Consider the following 26,017-nt stretch of genomic DNA (forward strand, 5'->3'; position numbering starts at 1 on the left):
AGGCCATGCCCAGTCAAGCCTAGGGCGCCATCCCGGAAGTGACGTAGGTGTCAGCTGCTGGATGATGCGGAGTGTGCCAAGAAGGGAAACAAGTGGAGAGGCCTGACAGGAGGCGAGTTAGCCCTACCTGTCATACACCAGCCTCGTACACTCCTGTCTGCCCGGGAGAGGTAGGAGCTGCTTTATCTGACTAGTTTGGGAGGGATTCAGTGGGGCATTGTTTAAAGGAAGTGGTTAATACCAAACACCTGTCTGGAATTGAAATGAATCTCTCTATGAAAGGGATGGCCGAATCTGCGGTCCTCCAGGTGTTGCTACGGGCATCCATTGGCAGTCATGTGGGACAGGACAGTCCTGGGGTTTGAAGCTCAACATCCACTGGGGCTCCGTAGTTTTGGTCTGGCGTCTATTGTCCTGTAGCTTATACCTTCACGGATGTGAGGGGCTTCGCTTGTTTGGTTTAATGGATCTCACTTTGTGCCTGGGGACAATATTAAGCTCAAACAGAAAAGGGCCTTACCCAAACTGTTGTCACAAAGTAGGAAGCAGGGAATTGAAAATAATCTAATTACTCCTTTTTCACTGTAACTTTGTTTTCATTCGATGGAAGCAGGAGCCCTAGTCTAAACCAGCCACAAACCTTTATCATTTATTTCCCCACCAATCAGCATTCTGCATTCAACCTGGCATCTGCCAAATCGAATCCTTTCTGCCAGACAGCCAGGTGGTGAAATGCCAGTGATCATTCCACAAGCCTTCATATCACTTTATCCATTGCATGTGGGATATTTTACATTTGCTATCCTGTTATATCACCCACAGAAACCCTCACAGCCCTACAAATGGCTCTTGTGCTGATAATATTGTTTCTGAAGTCCGTTCAGCACTCTGCAGTGATTGTTCCAAGTGAGGACATGTCATTTTAAATGGAGTGTCCGTATACTTTTGGCTAAAAATGTGTCTGGGTGTTTTCCTCCATATATTGAAATTTTAAAGCCACTGACATTTTTTACTTAATGCCTATCTGAATGTTGCTTAGAGTTACATTTACTATTCATTGAATTTTTTTGGGTGGAGGACCCCTCTAACAACAGCACAACAGTCACAGACTTATTAACCATATTTTGTCCTCAACTATTTTGCATGGGGGAAGTATGTTTAGTACCCCTTTTTTGATTGTTTACTTTTTCTGCCAATAGGTTATTTGCCCCATGTGAACTCATTTTAGCTGGTAATGGTGTACCAGTGCAGACAGTTGCCCATAGCAACCTGACAAATGTTTGTTTTCATTTTTTAAGTGGCAGTAGACCCATCAAAACTAATTGTTGATTGGTTGCTGTACATATATAATGCACCATGTGAAGACAAGTGGCAGGTTATATATATTTCTAAACCCTCTTTAAAGGGCCAAACTAAGAAAAAAAGGGGGTAGGTATATCTTGCTTGTTATAACTACTCACTTGACAAGATTGTGTATTTTATATAAGTTGGCTACTAACAACATCTTAATTAACTCCCCTAGGGGGCCCACACTAGTAACATTGGGGGACAAAATGTAAAAAAATGCCTTTGTCAACCGGAATTGTTGAAAGGCAATATAAGGGTTATGTAGCTTTCTTTTCTAGTGTGTATGCATCCTCTTTTTGAAGTAAGTTTTTTTCACACACTTGTCATTTGAATTTGAAGTGTGATTATAGAGAAATAGAGAGAAATGTAAATATTGCTTGAAATTTTCAATGTCCTTTCTGCAACTTACACTTTGCCAGAGCTATTCCTTCGAAAAGTGTATAGTAGGAGTTATACTTAATTTTCTCCTAAGGTTCTTTTATTCAGTTTCATATGGTTAGTTAGTTTAAACCTACATCTATGTGGATTATGTGATCTGCTGTGACCTTAACCTGTTAGGGAACCCAGTGACTTATAATACCCATGGGATGTACACATGGGTGAGGGGACACATTGTGCCATATATGTATAGGTAATGGCTTTTAATGGACAATATCACTCTATGGGATTCAACAAATCAGACCAATGATTCTCTGGTCAAAGGCATCAAACATCTAGGCAAATCAATTCAGACTTAAAAGTGTTTATCCTTTGAAACTAACCAGTCATTTTTGGCACAAGTATGATCAAAGTTTTTTTGTTTTTTTTTAAATACTGTTTGCTTTAGTTATTAGTTTAACAAATTGAAATTTTTTGCCAGTAAATTATTACATGGTGTGCATCATTATATAATTTTCATTAAATAAAAGTGATATACGGTAATTTACTAACCTCATAATATATTCCCTATTTGTTTTTCCCAGTCAGACCACACAAGCCAAAATGGAGTCAATGCTAAATAAACTGAAAAGCACTGTCACAAAGGTAACCGCCGATGTTACTAGTGCTGTAATGGGAAACCCTGTGACAAGGGAATTTGATGTAGGAAAACATATAGCAAGTGGTGGTAATGGACTTGCTTGGAAAATCTTCAACGGCACCAAGAAATCTACAAAACAGGTTTGTTCATTTCCTATTGTTGCCTTTTAATAGGGATGCACCGAATCCAGGATTCGGTTCGGGATTCAACCAGGATTCAGGCTTTTCAGCAGGATTCAGATTCGGCCCGAATCCTTCCTCCCAGCCAAACCGAATCCAAATCCTAATTTGCACATGCAGGGAGGGAAATCGTGTGACTTTTTGTCACAAAACAAGGAAGTTAAAAATGTTTTCCCCTTCCCACCCCTAATTTGCATATGCAAATTAGGATTCGGTTTGGTCGAATCCAAAATAGTGGATTCGGTACATCCCTACCCTTTAATCACTGTTCTTTATCTAGTATTTAAAATAGAAAAGAAGATTGATATAAGTATAGTAGATTTAAGTTATGTTTGTAATGCCTGACAAGGAAAAGTTGTGCTCACCACTAATTTTTAAAACCATTAGGCGGGGGTGCAATGAGGCTGTGACCACAAAATACATATAGACCAAAAAAAAAAAAAAAAAAAAAAAAATATATATATCTATATCTATATCTATATCTATATCTATATATATATATATATATATATATATATATATATATATATATATATATATATATATATATATATATATATATATATATATATATATATCTATATATATATATATATATCTATATATATATATATATATATATATATATATATATATATCTATATATATATATATATCTATATCTATATATATATATATATATATATATATATATATCTATATATATATATATATATATATCTATATCTATATATATATATATATATCTATATATATCTATATATATATATATATCTATATATATATATCTATATATATATATATCTATATATATCTATATATATATATATATATATATATATATATATATATATATATATATATATATATCTATATATATAAACTTCAACTCAAAGAACCGCACCATCCAGGACTTCCAATGTTCAATAAAGAGAAAAATTTATTGTCAACGTTTCGGCTCTGTGTCTCAAGCCGTCTTCAGGATAAATTGTGCATACAAACATACAGTGATTAAATACCCTAAACACCCGCCAAATGATCCGTGACGTGTAACAACTTGCGTGACCCCCTCTGATGACATCATTCCACTTCCTTTGTCTCATAATTAGTGTATAATCCACTTCATAAAATTAATGTATTAAACCGATAATGTGGAGCTCAGTGACCAACCCACCCTAGTGCAGTGCCACCCGCGATGTGTGCATCTATTTAAAAATATCCGTGTACGCTACTCGCCCTCTCCTTGGGTGATCGTAGCTGTCACGGACTTTGCTCTACTAGCTTCCCAAAGGCACTCCATGGACGCCACCCGCACCGATCGCCGGTGTGTGCAGCCCTCACAGACTGAACTCTATGTGGCAAGGGAACCCCCACCCATTTTTATATATATATAAAAAATAAACCTATCCAAAGAAAAACTACACCCTATTTTAGGTAGTTTTTTTTTTTTTATCTTTCATAAACAATGCAAGTACCATATATTTTGTGCAATCTTGTCTGCATATTCACTTGTATGTATATGAGAGGAACATTTATAGTGCTTGCCACAGTTTAAGGCATTGCCAGAGCTTTACCACGTATTGATCAAATAGACTGTTTTTCTGCGCAAAGCAGTGTTAGCAGTATGTAAACCGTATGCAAGTAGTTTCCATTTCCCTGTTAACCAAATGTGATAACATAGCTAAAACCTTTTAATCTGGTGAATATATATGTTTTCATTTTTAGGACGTTGCAGTGTTTGTTTTGGACAAAAAAATAATTGATAAGTATCAGAAATATGAAAAGGATCAGATTATAGACTCGCTTAAAAGAGGCGTTCAACAGTTAACCCGGCTCCGGCACCCTCGGTTACTTACTGTGCAGCATCCACTTGAAGAGTCTAGGTATTTTTATCATTTTATCTGTTTCCAAAACCTAAGTATAATCATTTTTAAAGGAATAGAAATAGCTATCCATTCATTATACACAACACTGGTATTCTCCCTGTAGGGTGGGTTGAGAAGGCACATATTTAATTTTTTTTCCCGCCTGGTGTTTTTTTTCTTGAGAGTACCCCAGACCAGTGCTTTTGTTAGAAGCAAAGCAGAGTGTACTTCTGTATGATCATCATGGAGTGAACTTCTATTTCCACCACTACTTTCTTTTGTTGCCTTGGGCCAGCACAAGCGCAGTCGAGTAAAAAATCTGGCTTTTTGCTTTTCACTCTAATGTACATGCACACCCACGGCAGGGAAATTGAAGAAGATGTGAATATAGTAGTTGTACAAAAGTGCCCACGGTATAGTGTAGTTTTCTGCTAACAGGAGCGCTGGGCTATCACACGAATCATTATAATCTCTGGGTGCACTGAACATTTGGCACCACCCTGCAATTTTAATTTCCTTCTCTTTTAACTTATAACAGAGATGCAGGTATAGGAAAACATGATTGTATCTCCAGAACCATGACCTCAAATAATCATTTGCACTCGTTAGCTAGACCATCCACTGCTTTGGGTCCCTTTTAAAAGATGCCAGAGCCATAGCCTGAAAATCTCAGGCTTAACTGAGCTAAGGCTAAAGGTTATTGTTCTATATATGTACTGTCAAAGTCTATGAAAAATATTTTAAATGCCCTCATCATGTATGGCAAAATACAACAAGGTAGAATATAAGGCTGCACGTATTTATAAGCTGTGCCAATATGCGTTTAATTGGATACTGACAAATATATGACACACATATGACATATTTTTCAGTATTTCAGCCGTGCCAAGGTTCCAGTTATCTTAGGAATTGCATTTTCTTTTGCGACATTTAAGTTGCATTTTAAGTTTTTTTTATTTTTTTAAATACCTAAAAATGTTTGTTATTTATCCTTTAAATTTATGAGCATTTTAAGCTGCTCACATACAAATGGTGTTAATTCCTTTTTATCCTTAATAGCTGATCATTGTATGGTGAAGTGGCAGTACACTTTGGTGCAATTTTGGCCATTTACTTGTATCCCCAAACTTCATTCAGTGCAGTCCACAGACAAGCACCATGTTCAGTGAACAGTTGCCTTTTGGACTAAGTGGAGTTCTGATATTCCAAATTGAATTTTTGTTTCATATAGTGAGGCAATTTACAATGGAATTTTTTTGCCACATGATAGTCTGTATTTTCTGATGTTGGTTGCATGCTGAAATCCCCAAATGATTTTGTTTCTTTGAGGTCCTGCCTGATGTCTGTGATGCACAATATTGTCATACATTCTACTTTTTAATCTTACATTAAAGGCACTTTTTATTCTTCCACTGACAAGGACAGCACATTTGAAATCCAGCCCCACTGGTTTAGCTTGGTACAATCAGCCATTAATTATTTATTTACTTGCCCTATTGTGTTTCTCAACAACAAACATAGTGCGACATGTCAGTGGAGGACATTACCCTACTGCAACAGCCTTTTTTCTATTTTAGTTTATATCATTTAGGGATACAGTTGCCCCTCAGCTATTTACATAATTACATAAGTGTGTTGTTTTGTTATCTATAGTCCTGACTGGAATAATGTAATTGTATTATAAGTGAAAGTTACATTATAATTATTAGAATTTCCATGTGTTTGAAATCTCCATTATATGAGCTGGGTTTGCTTTAAAGCTGTCTCGTTAATTCATGGGTGCTTTCAGGTGTTTGGAAACATGAGAGTAAATTTTTCCAGACAGAATTCATAAGTGATGGCAAAAGGGCTTGCAGTTTATTGCTATGCTGGTGAATGAAGGTGGTTATTTTTGGGATATTTAAAAATGTGGCAACCAAGTGCATACCATGTGCCATTACTTTAGTACTCACTGTTCATTACAGAACAGTGAACAGTAAGTACTGTACATGTCAGTAGGAAGCAGCTGCTGGGTAGCGGGGTGTACTGAGCAGCAGGCACAGTGGGTAGAGATACAGTTGTCATATTTTGCTTGCAGATACTTTGCAACTTTGAGTTTTATTTTTTTTTCCTTTAGTCTTTTTCATTCCTGTTTCATAAATGACTTAAAGCATGTAACAGAGGGTCCTGGTAGACACTAAGGTGATTTTATCATCAACATGAGACAGTGGCCCACAGGCTGCTCCATGAGACCTCCCTTTATTTAGAATGATGATGCATGCGTGTCATTCAAATATATATATATATATATATATATATATATATATATATATATACAGTATTTTATCTCATTGTAATGTATGTAGTTCATCATTCATTCATTATATTGTGGCTCTGTTGGTAGATATTTATTGGGTAATTAACCAAAAGTTGACCCCTTATGAAGAACATTTGATTACCTATTAAAATATTTGTTTTAGTTATGCTTCTTGCTAAGAGGGACATTCATTATTTGCCTCTGCTTTTTCATTCAGGGATTGCCTTGCATTTTGTACTGAACCAGTGTTTGCGAGTCTAGCCAATGTGCTTGGGAGTTGGGATAATCTTCCATCTCCACTTCCTCCCGAAATCAGAGACCATAAACTTTTTGATTCTGAAGCAAAATATGGATTGCTCCAGGTAAGAAAACTTCAAAAAATGCTTTAATAAGACTACAATTGAATAGGTCTGGAAATAGCTATAATAGCTGCGCCATGATACATTGGCATTGCGTTCAAGTTGCGGTGAATAGGGGGAAGGTGGGGCAGGAAGGAACTGGAAGTACTTTCTTATGAAAAACTAAAATATTTTAAATGAGAGGTGTTAAATGATCTTTCTTATGTTGCACAAAGAAAAATGAAATTAAAGTAGATAAAGATTTGCATTGGCTACCCAAAAGACAACACACTTAATTTAAGGGGATCTTCTTGGTCAGTACTAAATTAATTTGCAATCAAGTTTGTACCCTTTTTGCTTGTTTTTGCTACATGACGTAAAGGTTGGTTTCAATTAACTTGTAGGGGCAGATTTATCAAAATGTGAGTTTAGAGCTTAATAAATAAAAACTCACCCACATTCTATTCATTCCTATGGGATTTTGAAAAACGTATTTAACACACGGTGAGTTCTAACTTTCACCTATTGATAAATACAGAAAGATCCGTTATCTGGAAAGCATTCTGGATAATAGGTCCCATACCTGTATTAATATTACAATACTATCTGGGAGTTTTCTGATATTTATCTTCAATAGTCCAGTCATGCATAGATTTGCGTATTTGAACTGCATTCATACTCTTAAGAAGATTTATCAAAATGTGAGTTTAGAGCTTAATAAATAAAAACTCACCCACATTCTGTTCATTCCTATGGGATTTTTAGAACCTTATTTAACAAACGGTGAGTTCTAACTTTCACCTATTCATAAATACAATTCTAAAAATACCATAGGAATTAATAGAATGTGGGTGAGTTTTTATATATATTTATTTATATATACACACACACACACACACACACACACACACACACTTATTTATTTAATCCTTATTGAAAGCAAAACAAGCCTATAGGGCTTATTTCATGTTTACATGATTTCCTAGTAGACTTAAGGTCTGGAAAGCATTGTGGATAATAGGTCCAGTGTTTAAAAATGATTTCATTTGCCTATAGAAAAGCTAGAGACACCCCTGAACTGCCACCCCTGTTGTCGGTTCCACAGAAAATATGGGCGTTTGCTACTAAAACAGTATCTAAATCAAACCCCCAACCCTCACCAAATGCACCTCTCTGGAGGTATTCTAATTTTGCCAATTTTATGAAAATGCATGATTTTCACTACTGGCCCAAAGTGGGAGTCCACCATTTGAACGGCCGCTAGTGGAAGGCACCTTTCCCACCCTGGCCCAACTAAAAACCCGCTTAAATCAGCACAATATACAACTATTCCAGTATTTACCTCCCAATTTGGTTCCCTAACACAACAACCTCATCCTACGAAAGTAGACTGTGGGTCCCAGACCCAAGCAAGCTAATTTCCGTAATATATAAGTCCCTGATTCCTATCCTGGGGATAGGACAGAGCAAGGAGTAAATGGGCTGTCAACTTGCCCTATTTGAGTGATGAGATGTGGACAGAGGCAAGTGAGGGCAGAAGTAGTGAAATACATTAATGAACAAGTCCTATTACCTGGCATTCTTGCCCCGGAAGTATGTTTGCTGGGAGTGTTAGAGGACACGGTCCCACTGAATAAGACCCGTACCCTACTAAAAACACTGTACTTCTATGCCAAAAAACAGGTGGCAATGAAATGGATGAGCCCCCTTCCTCCACAGGTTCAACAATGGATCTATCTAGTAAACCGTAACCTACCAGTTATTAAACTAACCTATCTGGCCAGGCATTGCCCCCAAAAGTTTGAGAAGGTTTGGGACCTCTGGCTGGATGTCAATCCAGGGGTAGCCCTCTAAGAATACATGGTAACTCACTACATGTAATTAATCTCTCAATAACACTTATTGCCCTCTAAGTTTCCTCCCATTGACTACTGGTGTGTGTCTTGCTATATACTGTATTTCTGATGTGTGTAACTTACTATTACCCTACAAACTTGTAATTTTATTTGTATGGTCATAGCATTGCAAGTTTATGGATGTGCTGTTGTGTTGAGAAAATTTTAAATAAAAACCTTTAAAAAAAATTTTTGATTTCATTTTCCTTTCTAATAATAAATCAGTACCTTGTATTTGATCCAAACTAAGATATAAATAATCCTTATTGGAGGCAAACCCAACCTAGTGGGTGTATTTAATGTTTACATGATTTTCTAGTAGACTTAAGGTATGAAGATCCAAATTACAGAAAAATCCTTTATCTGGGAAACCCCTGGAAAACGGGTTCCATACCTGAATATCATATGTCTTGTTTCCAAAAACATTTATTTGGCAAAAACTACCGTATTGGAAGAACTAAAGGAGGGCATACCCTTTAAGCAAATTTGTTTTCAGTGGCAATTAACATGGTAACTCCCCCTCGTATGTATAAATAAAGTATTAATGAAATGTTCTGTGCTTATAACCTGTTATTCTTTAATAAGCTGGGACATTTTTAACCCCTGTGTCCATCAGTATACGTGCATTGTGCATAATCTGTATATTTAATATATGCACCCTTCGGCTCTACATCGTTGCTGCTATTCATATCACATTAAATACATGTTTTGTTTTTCTCCTCTTAGGTCTCTGAAGGCTTGTCATTTTTGCATAGCAGTGTTAAGATGATCCATTCAAATCTTACACCAGAAAATATAATTTTAAACAAAAGTGGAGCATGGAAAATAATGGGCTTTGATTTCTGCAATCCGACAACTAACCCCTCAGATCAAGAGGTAATATATAAAGGGTGTGCTCTTAATTGTTTGGTTCTATTTCATATTCTTTGGTCATACATTAAGGTTTAGTATATTCTTAATTGTGTAAATGGGACTCTATTCATTGTTTCAGCAATTAATACAGTAAATGGCCCAACAATTTAGAAACCACTGCCCTGCATGGCATTCTACGGCATTTGTATAAACAGTGTGAGATGGAAAGGTCTTTACGTAGTTATAGTTGACATAAAGGTGGCAATTAATCTGTCTATGCTGCAGGAAAATCATACTTTCTTAATATGTGAAAAATATATACAGAAAAGGAAGTTTCTTTGTACAGAAGGTATACTGACATCCTTCACTGGCATTTTAAAGAAAATTCTTGATTTTACTGCAAGAAACAAAAAATGTTCCGTTATCTGGAAACCCATTATCCAGAAAGTTCCCAATTACGGAAAGGCCGTCTCCCATAGACTCCATTATAATCAAATAATTATTATTATATTATAACCAATTTTTTAAAAAAGATTTCCTTATTCTTTATAATAATAAAATAGTACATTGTACTTGATCCAAACTAAGATATAATTAATCCTTATTGGAAGCAGAACAAGCCTATTGGGCGAATTTCATGTTTACATGATTTTCTAGCAGACTAACGGTATGAAAATCCAAATTACAGAAAGATCCATTATCTGGAAAGCATTCTGGATAATGGGTCCCTTACCTGTATTAATATTACAATACTATCTGGGAGTTTTCTGATATTTATCATTATTTGTCCAGTCATGCATAGATTTGTGTATTTGAACTGCATTCATAAAAAAAAGAATGAACAACTTGAACTTGTGCACCATCATATTTGCTATGATTACCATTACTCAATATTATGTACAGGGCATTTGCACAGAAAATTATTCTTCTTATAACACATACATCTTTTATATATATATTTTTTTTTAGGCAAAGTTTGTGTGTAAAGAATGGGATCCCAATTTACCGCCGCTGTGTCTGCCAAACCCAGAATATCTGGCTCCTGAATACATATTATCAGTGAGCTGTGACCCTGCTAGTGACATGTACTCACTGGGAGTTATTATCCATGCAGTATATAACAAAGGGAAAACTATTTTTGAAGTAAACAAGCAAGATATTTATAAAAGCTTCAGCAGGCAATTGGACCAGGTAAGTAATCTTGCTAATGTCACAGTGCACATAAATTAAAGTGTTTTAGGTATGCATCAAAAATGGAATCCCACTTTGGAAGATTAAATCCTAGGATCATTCTTCCAAGTACCAGACAAACCATAACCAAACCCATGTCCGTACTGTATTAGACAACTCGCAATGGCAATTTTTCCGTGGGATAAAAGATGAAGCTAGTGAGGCTTATGAAGACAAAAAAAAAAAACCAACAGAATACTGACAATGTGGCTTATAAGGCAATAGAAAAATTAGTGTTAATTCAGATGGTTTTATATATTCAAGACTCAAGCTTCTGTTATCAGACCTAACATTTTGTTCCCTACTTATTGCTAACAAAGAAGGTTAGGGGTACAAAGAAACATAAGAGGAAAGTTGTCAAATCATTATTCACTCTTCTTTATTTATAAGGCATTTTAATAGAGCTGTTCAATGACTACAGTGCATCTCTTTCTATAGATAAACTGCATCCAGTGCTTCAGAACTAGAAGGTGGAAATAGAGAGTTTTAGCTTCCAGAAATAGTGATTGGTACATAGAAAGCCAGACTGTTAAGTGGGGCCCCTCTTGAAAACATTTATATACCTGGCCAACCCAGATACTGATCTTAGAGCAACTTTAGATATCATAAATAGACATACTGCCCAGGCCCTCAGGCCTCTGTTTCCCTTTATGCATGTCTTTGTGCAATCGAAAGTGTTGTTCTCCAAAAATAAGCCAATTATAAAGTTAACGGTGTCAAGAATATCATTTATCCAAAATGTTGGGGTTTCAGTTCAAAACAAATGCTAGTTCCCAAACAAAATTTTTTTTACATCATAGGCACCCAATCACATCCCAGTTCCCAGGTTATAGACTGTAAACCACTAGGCATATCAAGCACTTGGCTCACTTGCCCCAGCTTGTAAAACCTCATATAGTTTTGGAGAATCATAAAAGGCTGAGCTCATTTTCCATTGGAAAATGGACCCTATCAATGGCATTTAAGGCATGAAAATCTTGAATCTTTTCGTTTGATTGCCTGGTGGCAACCAGAGATGGGCTGATGCAATTTAAGGTTCTCCACAGAATGTATTTTATGCCATATAGACTACAAAGCATATCCCCAGTTTATGCAAATTAATGGTCAATATGTCCCCAATCTTGTTAATTGTATACACATGGTGTAGCCATTCACGGACATCCAACAATTTTTGATATCTGTACACACGATACACTAAATACATTAGTCTATCCATATCCTACAGTGATGCATGACCTTAAAGTGGAAAACACAGACTCCAATATTCTTCAGACTAAATACCATTAAAGCGGTGGCTCGCCTTTAGGTTAACCTATTGTATGTTATTGAATGGCTAATTCTAAGCAACTTTTGAATTGGCATTCATTTTTTCTTTTTTTTATAGTTTTTTTTAAACTATTTTGCCTTCTTTTCTTTTTTTTACAGATTTCAAGTGGGGGTCACTGACCCCATCTAAAAACAAATGTTCTGTAAGGCTACAAATCTATAGTTATTGCTACTTTTTATTACTCATCTTTCTTTTCAGGCCCTCTCTCCTATTCCTATCCCAGTCTTATTGACATCAGTGCATGGTTGCTTGGGTAACTTGGACCCTTGCAACCAGATTGCTGAAATTGCAAACTGGAGAGCTGTAAAAAAAACTACATAACTCAAAAACCACAAATAACAAAACATTAAAACCTATTGCAAATGTTCTCAGAATATCACTCCCTATATCATACTAAAAGCTCATTTAAAGGTAAACAACCCCTTTAATAACATAGTGTCCACATACAAACTCCTATAGGACAGAAGGGAGTCACCCTCGATAGAACACAGTCAGGCTTGATTGGCACCTTGGATACAATCTATTTTTATGTAGTTCTCCCCACCTACACCTAGATGTTGCCTCCCCCCTTTTATGCTTTAAATGCTGTTTTGGTGATTTTATGGTACTCCCCTATAACCCTACTAAATATATGTTTTCTTCTGTATCCTAATTCATGGTTATTTTTCCTTATTGAAGCTGAGTCGTTTAAACCCAAATGTGCTTGTGAACATCCCAGAAGAAGTCAGAGAACATGAAAAGCTTCTCTTGAATGTAACTCCTGCCGTGAGACCGGATGCAGATCAAATTACAAAGGTAGGGATAGAGGCCAAAGTGAAATACTGCAAAGGCATGTCTATTGTGGAGGCATGCAGTTCTGCATTAATAAAAATGAATGAATATAATTGTGAATTCTTTCAGATATTTTCAAACAAGGCATGAGACTTCCAGTTATCCCTTAACCTCCATTTACCTTTCATAGACTGAAAGTTCTTGAAGGATCCTCTGATCTGTAGACCAACAACAAATTGAGACATAATGATTGCCTGTGTCTGTTAAGCCAATTTCATATCAAACACAAATATTTGAAACTGTCTTTCTCTAGTGTCATGTCCGTATATTATTAACAGTATCACAGACATGTTATTTGTTTTACTCCAGATTCCTACATACTGTGTTGTGACATTTTACTTAAAATTTTACAGATACCCTTTTTTGATGATGTTGGAGTTGTAACTTTGCAGTACTTTGATTCCCTTTTTCAACGAGACAATCTTCAGAAGTCACAATTTTTTAAAGAGTTACCAAAAGTTCTTCAAAAACTGCCTAAGGTGAGTAACACATTTTCAAGTGTAAAGTTTCCAAGCTAAGTAAAATAAAAAACAAAAGCCATATCTGCAGGACTTTCATTGAAATAGTTTCATAAAATGCAGTTTACTTTACTTAAAAGGGGCAACCCATCCTTTAATGGTGTATGTAATATTTAATGACGTGACTTTAAAAAAAGGAACTTACCACGTAATTATTGAAATATTTTTTTACACATTGGCTTCTAAATAACCAGATTTAGATGAGGACCACTTGTCATTCTCTGCTAGGCACAAAAATAGCTTAAGGTAAATAGAAAGGCAGTCAAATGAAATATTTTCTAGGATGTTAGAATTTTTTTAGCTTGTGAGCTATACACCTTTTTTTTGTAAGAGTGATATTTGACAACTGCCCCTTTAGTGTAAACATTGTGATTTGTTTTCTAGTAAATACTATAGCTTTGGGAAAAACACTTCGTTGCCAATACTGAGTTTAAATAAGCATTTTGACATTTCTCTTATTTCTTATTTTAGCGTGTGGTGGTTCAGAGAATATTACCAGCGTTAACTTCTGAATTTGTAAACCCTGACATGGTACCCTTTGTCCTTCCCAATGTTCTGCTGATAGCAGAAGAATGCACAAAAGAAGAGTATACAAAGCTTATCCTGCCAGAGCTGGGACCTGTTTTCAGGCAACAGGAACCAATTCAGGTAACTGAGGTTGAAAAAAGACCTCCAAATGACTCCCAGTGTGTACACACGCACACGCACTCACACTCACTCACTCACACACACTCACATACATAATACCTATACTTAACTAACTGGAGATCTCGAATTCACAGAACCCTCGGATATTATGCTTGTTTAAGAAATCATCCAAGCCACTCTTACATAATACGACGTTCAAATAGGTCCCTGCCCCAGTGGAGCTTACAATCTAGTATCGCTATCACATCCACACACAGTAGGGTCAGTTTTATCCGGGACCAGTTAACCTGCCTGTATGTTTTTGGAGTTTTGGAGAAGGAACAACTTCTTCTCTGTGAGATACCAGTATGTTAACATTTCCATCAGTAGCACAGTTACCTGTTATTCCTGTGATTGCACCTCTTTTAGAAAAAAACGCACCAGACAGTGGCACAAAATGTAGTGACATACCTCGCTGCCATCTTGCTTACCTTGCCCTGGCATCCCTAGTGCAGATTTAAACTTGTGAATGCACCAGACAATGGCAAAAAATGTAGTGACATACCTCGCTGCCATCTTGCTTACCTTGCCCTGGCATACTTGTGAATGCACAACAGAGTAAAGTTATGGTAAGCAAGATGGCGGAGCAGTGCTGCACTTCTTTCCCCCAGGCAGAGTTGTTTTCTCCCATAAAGGAGCACCAACCTGGAAGAAAGAGAAATTTGTTGATTAAGTTCACTGGAAAATGACTAATGTATTGGTGTTCCTAGTAGGCTTTGCTTGTCCTTGAACTGTTTTCCATAAAATGATTCCTGTGAAATGTTGCTACATTAATTATAGGCCATCTATTACTATATAAAATGATCTCTGCTGAATCCCAGGTAGTTTTAACACTTAGCACTCTTCAATTTGTATGCCTAGGGAATTGAATATTTCCTGGCATGTCTAGAAATTTATCTAAAAATGCCAGGTTTTTCCACTCCCTTCTGACAGTCATGCTGGATGTTTATCCAGATGTGTTTGTAATTCCATCCACTCTCTCAAATAATGGAATAAGTACAGATATTGCTGTGAAGGTTTACTACAATGCATCATTTCATTAGAATACATTTAAATGTATCATTTAATTGTAATAATTTTTCCACGTGTTCTTCACTTTCATGCCTCAGGCTAGCAACATGGTGAGTGCATGTTTTGTGTGTCTGACATAGTTATAAATATAATAATGATATCTGAAAATGGGACTGGTGTAGATACTTTGCTTGTGATCTCAACATATTTATTTTTCCTTCAGATTCTTCTAATTTTTCTGCAAAAAATGGATCTTCTTCTTACAAAGACCCCATCAGATGAAATCAAAAATAGTGTTTTGCCTATGGTCTACAGGGCTCTTGAAGCTCCCTCAATACAGATTCAGGTAAAGTCACCATACATAAACGGGTATTGCAGTACCACTCTGGATAAAAGTTTGAGTTTCTTGCAATGTACATTTATATTTCTCTGTTCATATAGTGTTAGGGTGCGGGGACATATTAAATACTATGTGGAGAATGTCATCAAGACACTCAGGCTCATTTATAAACACTGGGCACATTTGCACCTGGGCAGTAACCTATAGAAACCAATCAGTGACTGGCTTTTTACAGGCAGCTGCAGGTTGAACAGTGAAAGCAAACATCTGATTGATTGCTATCAGTTACTGCCCATGTACAGATTTGCCCAGTGTTTATAAATGAGCCCCACTGTCTTACAAGAAAGTGTTAGAGTAATAACTCTATATGGTATGCAGTGATGCATGCACATTTGTACACACAACATAATCATTTATGGTAATATGAAATTGTGTTATTGTTTGTAGGAGCTGTGCCTCAACATCATTCCTTCATTTGCCAACCTAATAGATTACCCATCTATGAAGAACTCTGTAATACCAAGGATAAAAAATGCTTGTTTACAAACTTCATCTCTTGCTGTAAGTAAACCTATGTAATTTTTCCACACAATTCCTCCTATTGGAATATCTGTTCTTATTAGTAGTTTAGCAAATCTTGTTAGCAATATGGTTAGCCATTTTTCTAACTAAAACTCCAAGTAAGCGAAACGGGTTAAATTCGGCCATCCCTATTCATATCCACATACTAACAACATAGAACATGCTATAGAACAATTAAGCAGATTGCTATATTTCTATATAATATTTAAACAAACAATAAAAATATTTATTATACAGCACTAGGTATCAGTTGCAGTGGCTGCAGTTAGACTGTACCTGGTATAATGCTGAAGTTTGTTGTACAGATTTGAATAAGTTAAAAAATGCAGTGTTCATGAATGTATTTTTGTTTGTAGGTACGTGTAAATTCTTTGGTTTGTTTGGGAAAAATTTTGGAATACCTGGATAAGTGGTTTGTAATTGATGAACTATTGCCTTTTTTACAACAAATTCCATCCCGAGAACCTGCAGTCCTCATGGGAATTCTAGGTAAAGTTACTTTCAGGTTTGCTCAGACACAGCGTATGCTGGTGATGTATATATTTCTCTCAGATTTTTGTCAAGCAAACTGTTGGTGCCTACAAAACACTTGATTTAGCTGATCTTGCCACATGTGTAGTTGCACGAAAGTGGATTGGTAAAAACAGAAACTAGGACCACCATTAAAGGCATAGGTGTGGGGTTGCTATAACCACATGGAAGTTTGATCATTGTTCCTGCAGAAGTACAGAAATGCCCCTTCAAAGGGGCTTGAGGGATCAATACAAACTCACTTAACCTATGTCCCATGTGCCCCCCTTAAAGTCACTGACTAACTCAGAGTTATAGAGCTGAAAAGCAGGAAGTAGAGTTCTGTTATGTTAGATATCCAGTCACTCCAACATTTTTGGCTAACTAGCTATATTAGAAATATTTTTTATTTTGCCCATCTATTTACCCAGTTTTTCTTTTTACCCTTACTGTTCCTTTATCTTTCTTCTCTACCCTTGGGCAGAGAGGCAAAAGAGGATCTCTCTGTTGTGCTCTCCGAAATGGCACCTCCCATTGATTGCGACTTTCCTTTCCTTTTTCTTTTAATGCATCAGTGCCAGAAGATATGATAGAAAATTCACATGAATAGTTCTTTAATGTTGTTATGCTAATGTTTATCTGACAATAAAAAATGGATGTTATTTATTTATAGAAACAAATTGAACCTTTTTTAAAATTTGTATAGGTATTTACAAATGTACGTTTACGCATAAGAAACTTGGTATTACCAAAGAGCAACTGGCTGGCAAAGTGCTACCGCATCTTATTCCTCTTAGTATTGACAATAACCTTAACCTCAACCAGGTGAGAAGAGTGTTATATCATGCTTTGTATATGTAGAATTTATGTACAATGTATTTTAGCTAATACAGTTAAAATGTTATTTTGTACTGCAAAAAAAAAAACACTTGGCATATTTCTGGAAGCCACAAATCTGAATAACCAAAAAGATTGATTAAAAATGTGCTCTCCAGTCACTAAACTAAGCCTTCATATAGATATTTTTATTGTGAGACAAATGAAAGTAAAGCACATACCCCTTATACTGAAATAATGCATGGTTAAAATAACTAATTTGAAAAATATTAAGAGATTTTTTTCTACTGTTTTTATTTGTCGTTTATTAAAACTGTATCTTTATACTGGCTTCACAAAGCGGCGAGTCTGGGGTTTTCCATCTGCAGGAAACCAATTTAAATTATCTGGCTCCCAGGAAGGCACTAGCGTATGTACTCCCTTATGTATGTACTCACTAATGTATGTAACTTTAGTAAAGTCTTAAGAAGCTACTCACATGCCTCCTACAGTTTTGCCTTGTATTGTTATATTTGTTCTGGCTGCAGATTATTATCTGGGTGCCTGCAAACAAGGAGCACAGGTAGAAGAGCATCTGATACATCCGAATTTGGAGGAGTGTACTGGGATTTGGAAATTCAGTGAATTGGCAGCTTACTGCCAAATGATACTTGTCTTTTCTCTAGGCTGTTACTTACTCCCATAACTTCTTTTTTTTTACAGTTTAATTCTTTTATGGCAGTAATTAAAGAGATGTTAAATAAATTGGAATCTGAACACAAAACCAAACTTGAGCAAATCCATACTATGCAAGAACAGCAAAAGTAAGTATTCTTATGTTAAGAGACATTTTAAAAAGAAGTGACAGTTCTTGGGCCTTAGGTCATGGGTGGGAAAAATCTAGGAAAACAAGTAATAAGTTAGCCTAGTAAAGTCCCATTCCTACCTGGTAACATTAGATCCCTTATTGAACCCTCATTTTGTATCAAGTAAAGATAGAGTGCATGTGATATTTTTTCATTGTACTCCAGGTTTTAGATCCTACATCAATAATAGCAATCCTAGTGTACTAACTAGTACTTTGAATGCTGGATGTAAAAACTTCAGTCAAACCCACAGCCATATTTGGCTAAAGTCAGTGGTGTATATCAGGCATTATACTATAAGAGATAACTTGATCCACTGATAATATATGCAAATATCAGCTTAGTCTGGAATCAGCAGCAAGAAGAATGAGAATCCTGGGATAGTGCTGTTAATTCTCATTTAGGCTCTATAAGATTTGTAGCACAATTAGTATGCAGTGCTAACCTAAAGCCTTTCTGCTAATGATTAACGGCTGCAAGAATATTATCTGTCCCAAGCTTGTATACCACTACTGAGAGTGTATGACCTTATTGAAGGGGCATATTTACAAAAGTGTACATTTTCTCCTCATCAGACTATTTCAACGCTCGTGTCAAAATGTCAGACATTTAATTCAATATTTTGCACCTTATAAATATGCCCCATGTCATTTGAATTCATTCTGTTAACTACACATGTGGCCAGTACAATTAAGATTTTCATGTGTTCTTTTAAGGTCACTGGATATAACAAGCCAACTCAACCTTAGTACAGAACAACAGCCCTCCAAGTCTGCTAATCAGGTACAAACAAATCGGATCGTAGTTTAAAAGGTCATGCAGAAAGTTAATTTTTGCTGTGCATTTTTATTCATTTGCAGTTTTGTATCTGTACCACTGTAAAATCTCTCCTCACCCTCATGTGGTTTTTTCAATTTCTTGATTAAAAATAATTCTGTTTGTCTAACTTTGTCCTTTATACATTTTTTTATTTTGTATTTAACAATACTCAACCCCCCCATCACTAGCAAATATTGCAGTTGTAGGCATCAAAACTTTATTAAACAATTCCATTACCCAATAAATGGCATTAGAAATGCTTTGCCAACAGATATTTGCTTATAGGTGGGCATCATTCAGAAATCCTTTGGGGTATATTTATCAAAAAGTGAAGTTAGAGATCCCCATAATCCTCTAGAGTGAAATTCTGCCACGCTCTATTAATTTCTATGGGATTTTGAAAAGCGTATTTATCAAAGGATGAACTTTTTAATTAAGAAATTGAAAAAACCACATGAGGGTGTTGGCAAAGCATTTCTAATGCCATTTATTGGGTAATGGAGTTGTTTAATAAAGTTTTGATGGACTGTGGCGATCTCTAAATTCACTTTTTGATAAATATACCCCTATGTGCCATAGACATAATCTTATGCCTTGGATTCTGGTACAGGTGCCTAATCAGATGATATTTTCAAACTGGACAGATCATCCTTGGCCAGACAGGATTACAGGATAGTTTGTTTAAAACGACCCCCAATTTGAAACATGCCCAAACGGTCACTCAGTATTGTCAAAACTGCCCAACCAAAATTTGCACCTGAATGGCCAGCTTTAGGAGTACAGGATAGGGCAGCACCAAATGCTAACTTGTTTAAATATCCCCCACCCTCCTGGGCATTAAATAGATGCTGTGGTTGCTTGGTTAAAAGCATTGCAATTGGCTAACCTGGATGACTGTAAGGGACTGGACGCAACTCCAATTTATTATTACACTGAACCTAAGGCCATGGCAGAAGGGAGCGTCTTACAGGTAAATTTCATGTGTCCTAAGCAGAGCTTCGCATGTTTGAAAAGTTGTTTTCACGTCAATTAAAGAGCTGTTTTGATGCCATCCACATGAGTGTCAATGGGCCCTTCTGTGTATGCCACTATTTAAGGGCTACAGGTAAGTCACATGTAATTGAATTGGCCATTTGGTAGAAGTGTAAAAAATATCACCAGTGTACAGCTTAGCTGTAACTTCTTCTTTTTAAATCTTTAGAAGATTAAACTGTTCAATCAATTAAAGATTGCATTTGCTTTTCCACAGACAAACATTTTTAACAGCATTGGGCAAGATTTGCTGTCAGGTGTCAGCGACAAGAAGGAAACTGGGCAGGTACAGAAGCAGCAAGTAAAGGTGAATAAGTGAAGTCTTTGGTTACGTATTATATATATTTTATGCTAAATCCGGTTTTGTTAAAAAAAAATATATTTTTATTTCCCCTTTTCTCAGAGTAAATGTCTTTTCCCCATTTATGTTTTCTTTATTACTTTCTTGAAGGAAATATCGACTCACCTTAAGACTTGCCATTGCCTCAGTCTTGCTTGCTTGCTATTAGGTCAAAAGTGGAATGCTGCAGGCACAGCATTAGCTGAAAAACTTACTATCCACTGGCCCCAAATGCTTAGTATCTATTTTGTCCCATAGACCGTTGTATTGTGTTCCTTAGTACCTGTGTAAATAACAGAGAATAGTGCTTATAAATGTAAGCCCGCCGTATTTTTTAAGATAGGGTCTCCAGGAAGCCTTGTGCCTGGTGAATGATGCACAAAAAAGGGAAGTGCAAGGAAGGTCCATCCCTTCTGTATGCTGTACAAGCAGTGCACATACAGAGATAGACATAACTCATCTTAAAATTTGTAATAAATATGCCTTTATAAATTCTATAAAACTAACTAGCTTGCTCTGGTGAACTCTATTTTTTATAAATATGCCCCATAGTTAATATATTTAAAGGGATTCTGTCATAATTTTTATGATGTTGTTTTTATTTCTAAATTACACTGTTTACACTGCAAATAATTCACTCTGCCATATATAATTTCATTCCTGAACCAGCAAGTGTATTTTTTTTTTTTAGTTATAATATTGGTTGGTAGGCAGCCATCTCAGGTAATTTTGCCTGGTCATGTGCTTTCAGAAAGAACCAGCACTTTAGGATGGAACTGCTTTCTGACAGGCTGTTGTTTTTCCTACTCAATGTAACTGAATGTGTCTCAGTGGGACCTGGATTTTTTACAATTGAGTGCTGTTCTACCAGATCTACCAGGCAGCTCTTATCTTGTCAGGGAGCTGTTATCTGGTTACCTTCCCATTGTTCTGCTTATGAGCTGCTGGGGGGGGGGTGATATCACTTCATCAACAGTAAAACTACAGCAGTAAAAAGTGACTGGAGTTTATTAGACAGTCATGTGACTTGTGCCCATGTCAGATTTTAAATTAAATATAAAAAATATTTTGAGAAATGGATTTCAATGGATATTTAAAAAAAATATTTTTCCCATGACAGTATATATTTAAAGCAACATTATACAATAATAATTTAAACTTATTTTAATCCAAAGGTTTTATTTGCCAGCATAGTCATTTTGTATGATCACCTCATGGAAAATCATGATATTATCTTGTGTAAAATGGGTAATAGATATAGTGAAATATTATATTGTAAAACAAACAAACAAAAAAAGGAATTCATAACTTTTAGCTGTCTGTAACTCATGTTGGTGTGTTTCCAAAGGCATCACTTACACTTGAAGAGAAGCAAAAACTAGCAAAAGAACAGGAGCAAGTCCAAAAGTTAAAAAGTCAACAGCCACTTAATCCTAGCACAGTAACCCCCGTGGCATCTGCAAAACGGGTAAGAGGTTTTATAAGTAATGCACAGTTGAAATGGTTAAAGGGATTCTGTCATAATTTTTATGATGTCGTTTTTATTTCTAAATTACACTGTACATAATTCACTCTACAATGTAACATTTAATTCCTGAACCAACAAGTTATTTTTTTTTTTTAGTTGTAATATTGGTGTGTGGGCAGCCATCTCAGGTCATTTTGCCTGGTCATGTGCTTTCAGAAAGAGCCAGCACTTTAGGATGGAACTGCTTTCTGGGAGGCTGTTGTTTCTCCTACTCAATGTGACTGAATATGTCGCAGTGGGACCTGGATTTTACTATTGAGTGTTGTTCTTGGATCTACCAGGCAGCTGTTATCTTGTGTTAGGGAGCTGCTATCTTGTTACCTTCCCAATCTTCTGTTGTTAGGCTGCTGGGGTGGGGGGTGGTATCACTCCAACTTGCAGTAAAGAGTAACTGAAGTTTATCAGAGCACAAGTCACATGACTGGCAAACTGACAATATGGCTACCCCAATGTCAGATTTCAAAATGTAATATAAAAAAATTGGTATGCTCATTTGAAAAAAGGATTTCAGTGTAGAATTCTGCTGGAGCAGCACTATTAACTGAGGCATTTTAAGGTTGTGAAATATTTTATGTTATATAAAGAAATCTAACAAAGGGGAATTAGCATGCACAATGTTGGCATATTGTTCTGATTGTTCAGAAACTGACAAATATATGTAATTTAGTCCCACTAACCTGGTCTCGGATTTTTTGTATGTGTTAATGTTGGAATAACATAACTTTCCCTGTTTGCAGACCAAGGACCTGACCGCAACTCTCATGGAAAACATGTCATCCTTGGGTAGTCTCTCAACCGGTAACTCTAAACCAGCCATTGGTGGATATGCTCCGATGACTAATATGGCTGCAAATATTGGATTTCCCACACCAGTAGACAATGTGAGCGCAAATAGAAATATGCAAAATGGACTTAACTCAAACCCAACTTTTAATCCATCTGGATTCACCATGGGAGCTGGAAATCCAAACCAAAATTTCTTTGGCAGCACAGGCCCTGTAGGAATGAGCAAAGGTACTACAATGCCAGTGCCTTCAAACATGCACAATTTTAATTCCTTGGGCATCACTACTGGCATGCTACAACAGAGCCAGAACATCAGACCCACTGCTAACATCTCTTCTGTAGACAATTTGTTTGGTCCTCAGAAACCCAAAGTGAGTATGAACCAAATGTCTCAACAGAATCAAAATCCTTGGCTCAACCAATTTGTACCCTCACAAGGTTCTCTGGCCCCAAGTGGCCCAGCAACACAGACTGGCATGATGAATCAAGTTGGCTTTGGCACTCAGTCCAACCCATTTTTCAACCCACAGAGCTATACTCAGCCAACAAATACTATGAAAAGTAGTAGTTCGGCCAGCAATGACCTGAAAGACCTTTTTGGCTAGATCTCTTTTTACAGTATCTTTTGTAATCATAGATAAACTCTTTGGCATTTACATTTGTTTATGATCCACCATTGTACAATACAAATGTCCTGCCCTGCAATTTATTGCAGTCCCTCTCCTATATGCTATACAGTATATACTGTGTGTGTGCGCGTGTATGTGTGTATATATAAATATTCTATAGGTATAGATATTATAAGGTCATGGAACTCCGAGATGACTTATAATATCTTCATATTTTTCAGTGAGTCATGTGAGAAAAGACATCACTAAGCTCCAATTATAACTGTTTTCATCACTAAGCACTGTTTATAAACATATGATTTACAGGATTTTCATGGCTCGTGTATATATATATATATATATATATATATATATATATATATATATATATATATATATATATATATAAAATATACACGTACACACCCAATTTCATATTTTTAAAATTCAAGTTGCATTTTCTTTTGTGGGGAGGAGGGTTACAAACAAAACTGTTATAGTGTTTTACTGCATCTTCCTCAGGGCAAGAACATTTTTACATTGAACACTGATTCAGCCAAGATTTCCAAAAAAAAATCAAGAATTTTTATTTATTTTTTGTTGCATTCTCTGAACAACTAATCTCTTCCCAAAAGCACTTTTGTCCATCATTAGGCTACCATTCAAATGATTACTTTGTACCAAATGAATTTACGAAAAAGAAAAACATTCCTCACATCTCTGTGTATGCTGCTGTGTATTAAAGTTGATAATAAGAGGCGCCTGATTAAAAGGTAACCTTTCTTTCCGACAGCTCTAGATGTCTGTTTGTGTCTTTGCATGTGCTGAGCACATTGTTTTTAAAAGCGTATCTTTTGTTCATAAATAAATTGTGATTTCATTTTAACTTGATTATTTTGTTGCAGCACATCTTGTACCTTATTGTTTTTTTTTTTTTAGAATTTTATTTTTTTGAAAGGTCATCAATGCTAAAAAGTCCACTTCATTATACAAGAGCAGGCTTTTACACTCAGAGTTAATGTATAATTATATTTTGTGCTTCAGTAGAGCTTATCATTTTAATATGGTGTGAACAAGGGGTAATAGTTTTGCTCACTTCATTTGCATCTTTAGTAGTAACCAGTGGAGCTGCCCCTTTTAGTGCTTAGAGTATTGCTTTGCATAGCTGTGAACCTTCCACTGAATAAATGAGTCCGTTTAGACAAGGTAGAAGGTGCAGCAGCCTAATTTTCTAGACCAATATATTAAGGGATAAAAGGTTCAAACTTTTTTTTTGCCTTTTTTAAGCTTTATATCTGACTCTGTTATATATATGTTATCTGTAAGTGAAAAATATACTCTTGAATTAGCAAAATGGATTCTATCAAAGATGCTGTAAAACGTGGCATTTTGTTCTCTTTGTTACTTTTGTTTGCACATTTATGTTGTCCTAAATGTGTAGGTTCCAGTAAGTTGCTGCTAGTGTGATTATATTCATAACTGCTTCTAGAACACAAAGCAGTGTCCGCTCTTAAATAGTGGCACACTGTTCCCAAACAGTCTACTATGTCAAGGCTGAGGATGCTGCTAATGGTAGTTCAGAACAATGTACCATGATTTATTAGCTTTAGTAAAGTTGCGGTTTACAGACTAATCAACTTCTGTTTGTCTTTACAGTGGGATTGTGCAACCTTTAGTTAAGGAACTACAGCACCCAGCATCCCAACAAGAGCCTGTCCCTGCTTTAAAAGAGAACTAAAGGTTAACTAAAGAAGTAGCTAGAAATGTTTTACATTATGTTTCGGGCTTCTGTGCCAGCCAAATGCAACCACAGCCCTTACTTAGTAAAGATCTGTGTTTCTGAAGATGCCCCAGTAGCCCCCCATCTTCTTTTCTGCTGCTTCACTGCACATGCTCTGTGCTGCTGTCAGTTACTGAACTTGGGGGCCGACTCAAAATATACAGTACACACAGGGGTGCTCCACCAATGAGGCGAGTTGAGCAACTCACCTCAGGTGGCAGCGCCCCACTAGGTACCAGGAGCAGCAAAAATGCTGCTCCTGGTACTTTAAGAGGCGAATTTCCGGTTTTGAAACTGGAAATTTTTCTCTTCTATCGCAGAGAGCGCAATTATGCTCTCTGCGCTAGTGTCCTGGCCTTCTCCACCGCCCTCGTGGACCCCCTCCCGGACCAAAAAGGTGAGCGCACTGGGGAGGGGCGGCAGCAACACCAAGCTGCCTCAGGCGGTGGATTAGATTAGTAATTAATACAGGTAATTACTACATGGCAACACAGAAACCAATGCAACTAATATCAGAATTTAATAATCAGCCCTGTAGCATCAGTTTATATTACAGGCAAACCTAATTTGCTGCTTAATTTGCAATGACCCCTAAGCTTAGCTTCTCAACAGCTGC

General features: G+C 36.3%; 1 protein-coding gene across 7 annotated transcripts; it reads left to right on the forward strand.

Moving 5' to 3' along the window:
- The first annotated feature begins 30 nt into the window (after positions 1-30).
- On the forward strand, positions 31-25,086 carry scyl2.L (SCY1 like pseudokinase 2 L homeolog). 7 transcript variants are annotated; one of them, XM_041586254.1, is made up of 20 exons: positions 255-437; positions 1,299-1,428; positions 2,310-2,505; positions 4,270-4,427; positions 6,923-7,067; positions 9,665-9,814; positions 10,760-10,981; positions 13,026-13,142; positions 13,532-13,657; positions 14,168-14,344; positions 15,493-15,504; positions 15,618-15,740; positions 16,182-16,295; positions 16,673-16,805; positions 17,533-17,651; positions 18,366-18,466; positions 19,225-19,291; positions 20,577-20,666; positions 22,048-22,167; positions 22,965-25,086. In XM_041586254.1, exons 3-20 carry the CDS (start codon positions 2,329-2,331, stop codon positions 23,616-23,618), a joined length of 2,805 nt encoding a protein of 934 aa, XP_041442188.1. In that variant the 5' UTR covers positions 255-437; positions 1,299-1,428; positions 2,310-2,328; the 3' UTR covers positions 23,619-25,086. The 7 variants fall into 7 exon arrangements, with proteins under 7 accessions (XP_041442185.1, XP_041442189.1, XP_041442184.1 ...); XM_041586251.1 differs by lacking the exons at positions 255-437; positions 1,299-1,428 and adding an exon at positions 31-170; XM_041586255.1 differs by lacking the exons at positions 255-437; positions 1,299-1,428 and adding an exon at positions 39-170 and having other exon boundaries at positions 2,314-2,505.
- Positions 25,087-26,017: the final 931 nt, after the last annotated feature.

The sequence above is a fragment of the Xenopus laevis genome, chromosome 3L (genome assembly GCF_017654675.1).
Source record: "Xenopus laevis strain J_2021 chromosome 3L, Xenopus_laevis_v10.1, whole genome shotgun sequence".
NCBI lineage: Eukaryota > Metazoa > Chordata > Amphibia > Anura > Pipidae > Xenopus > Xenopus laevis.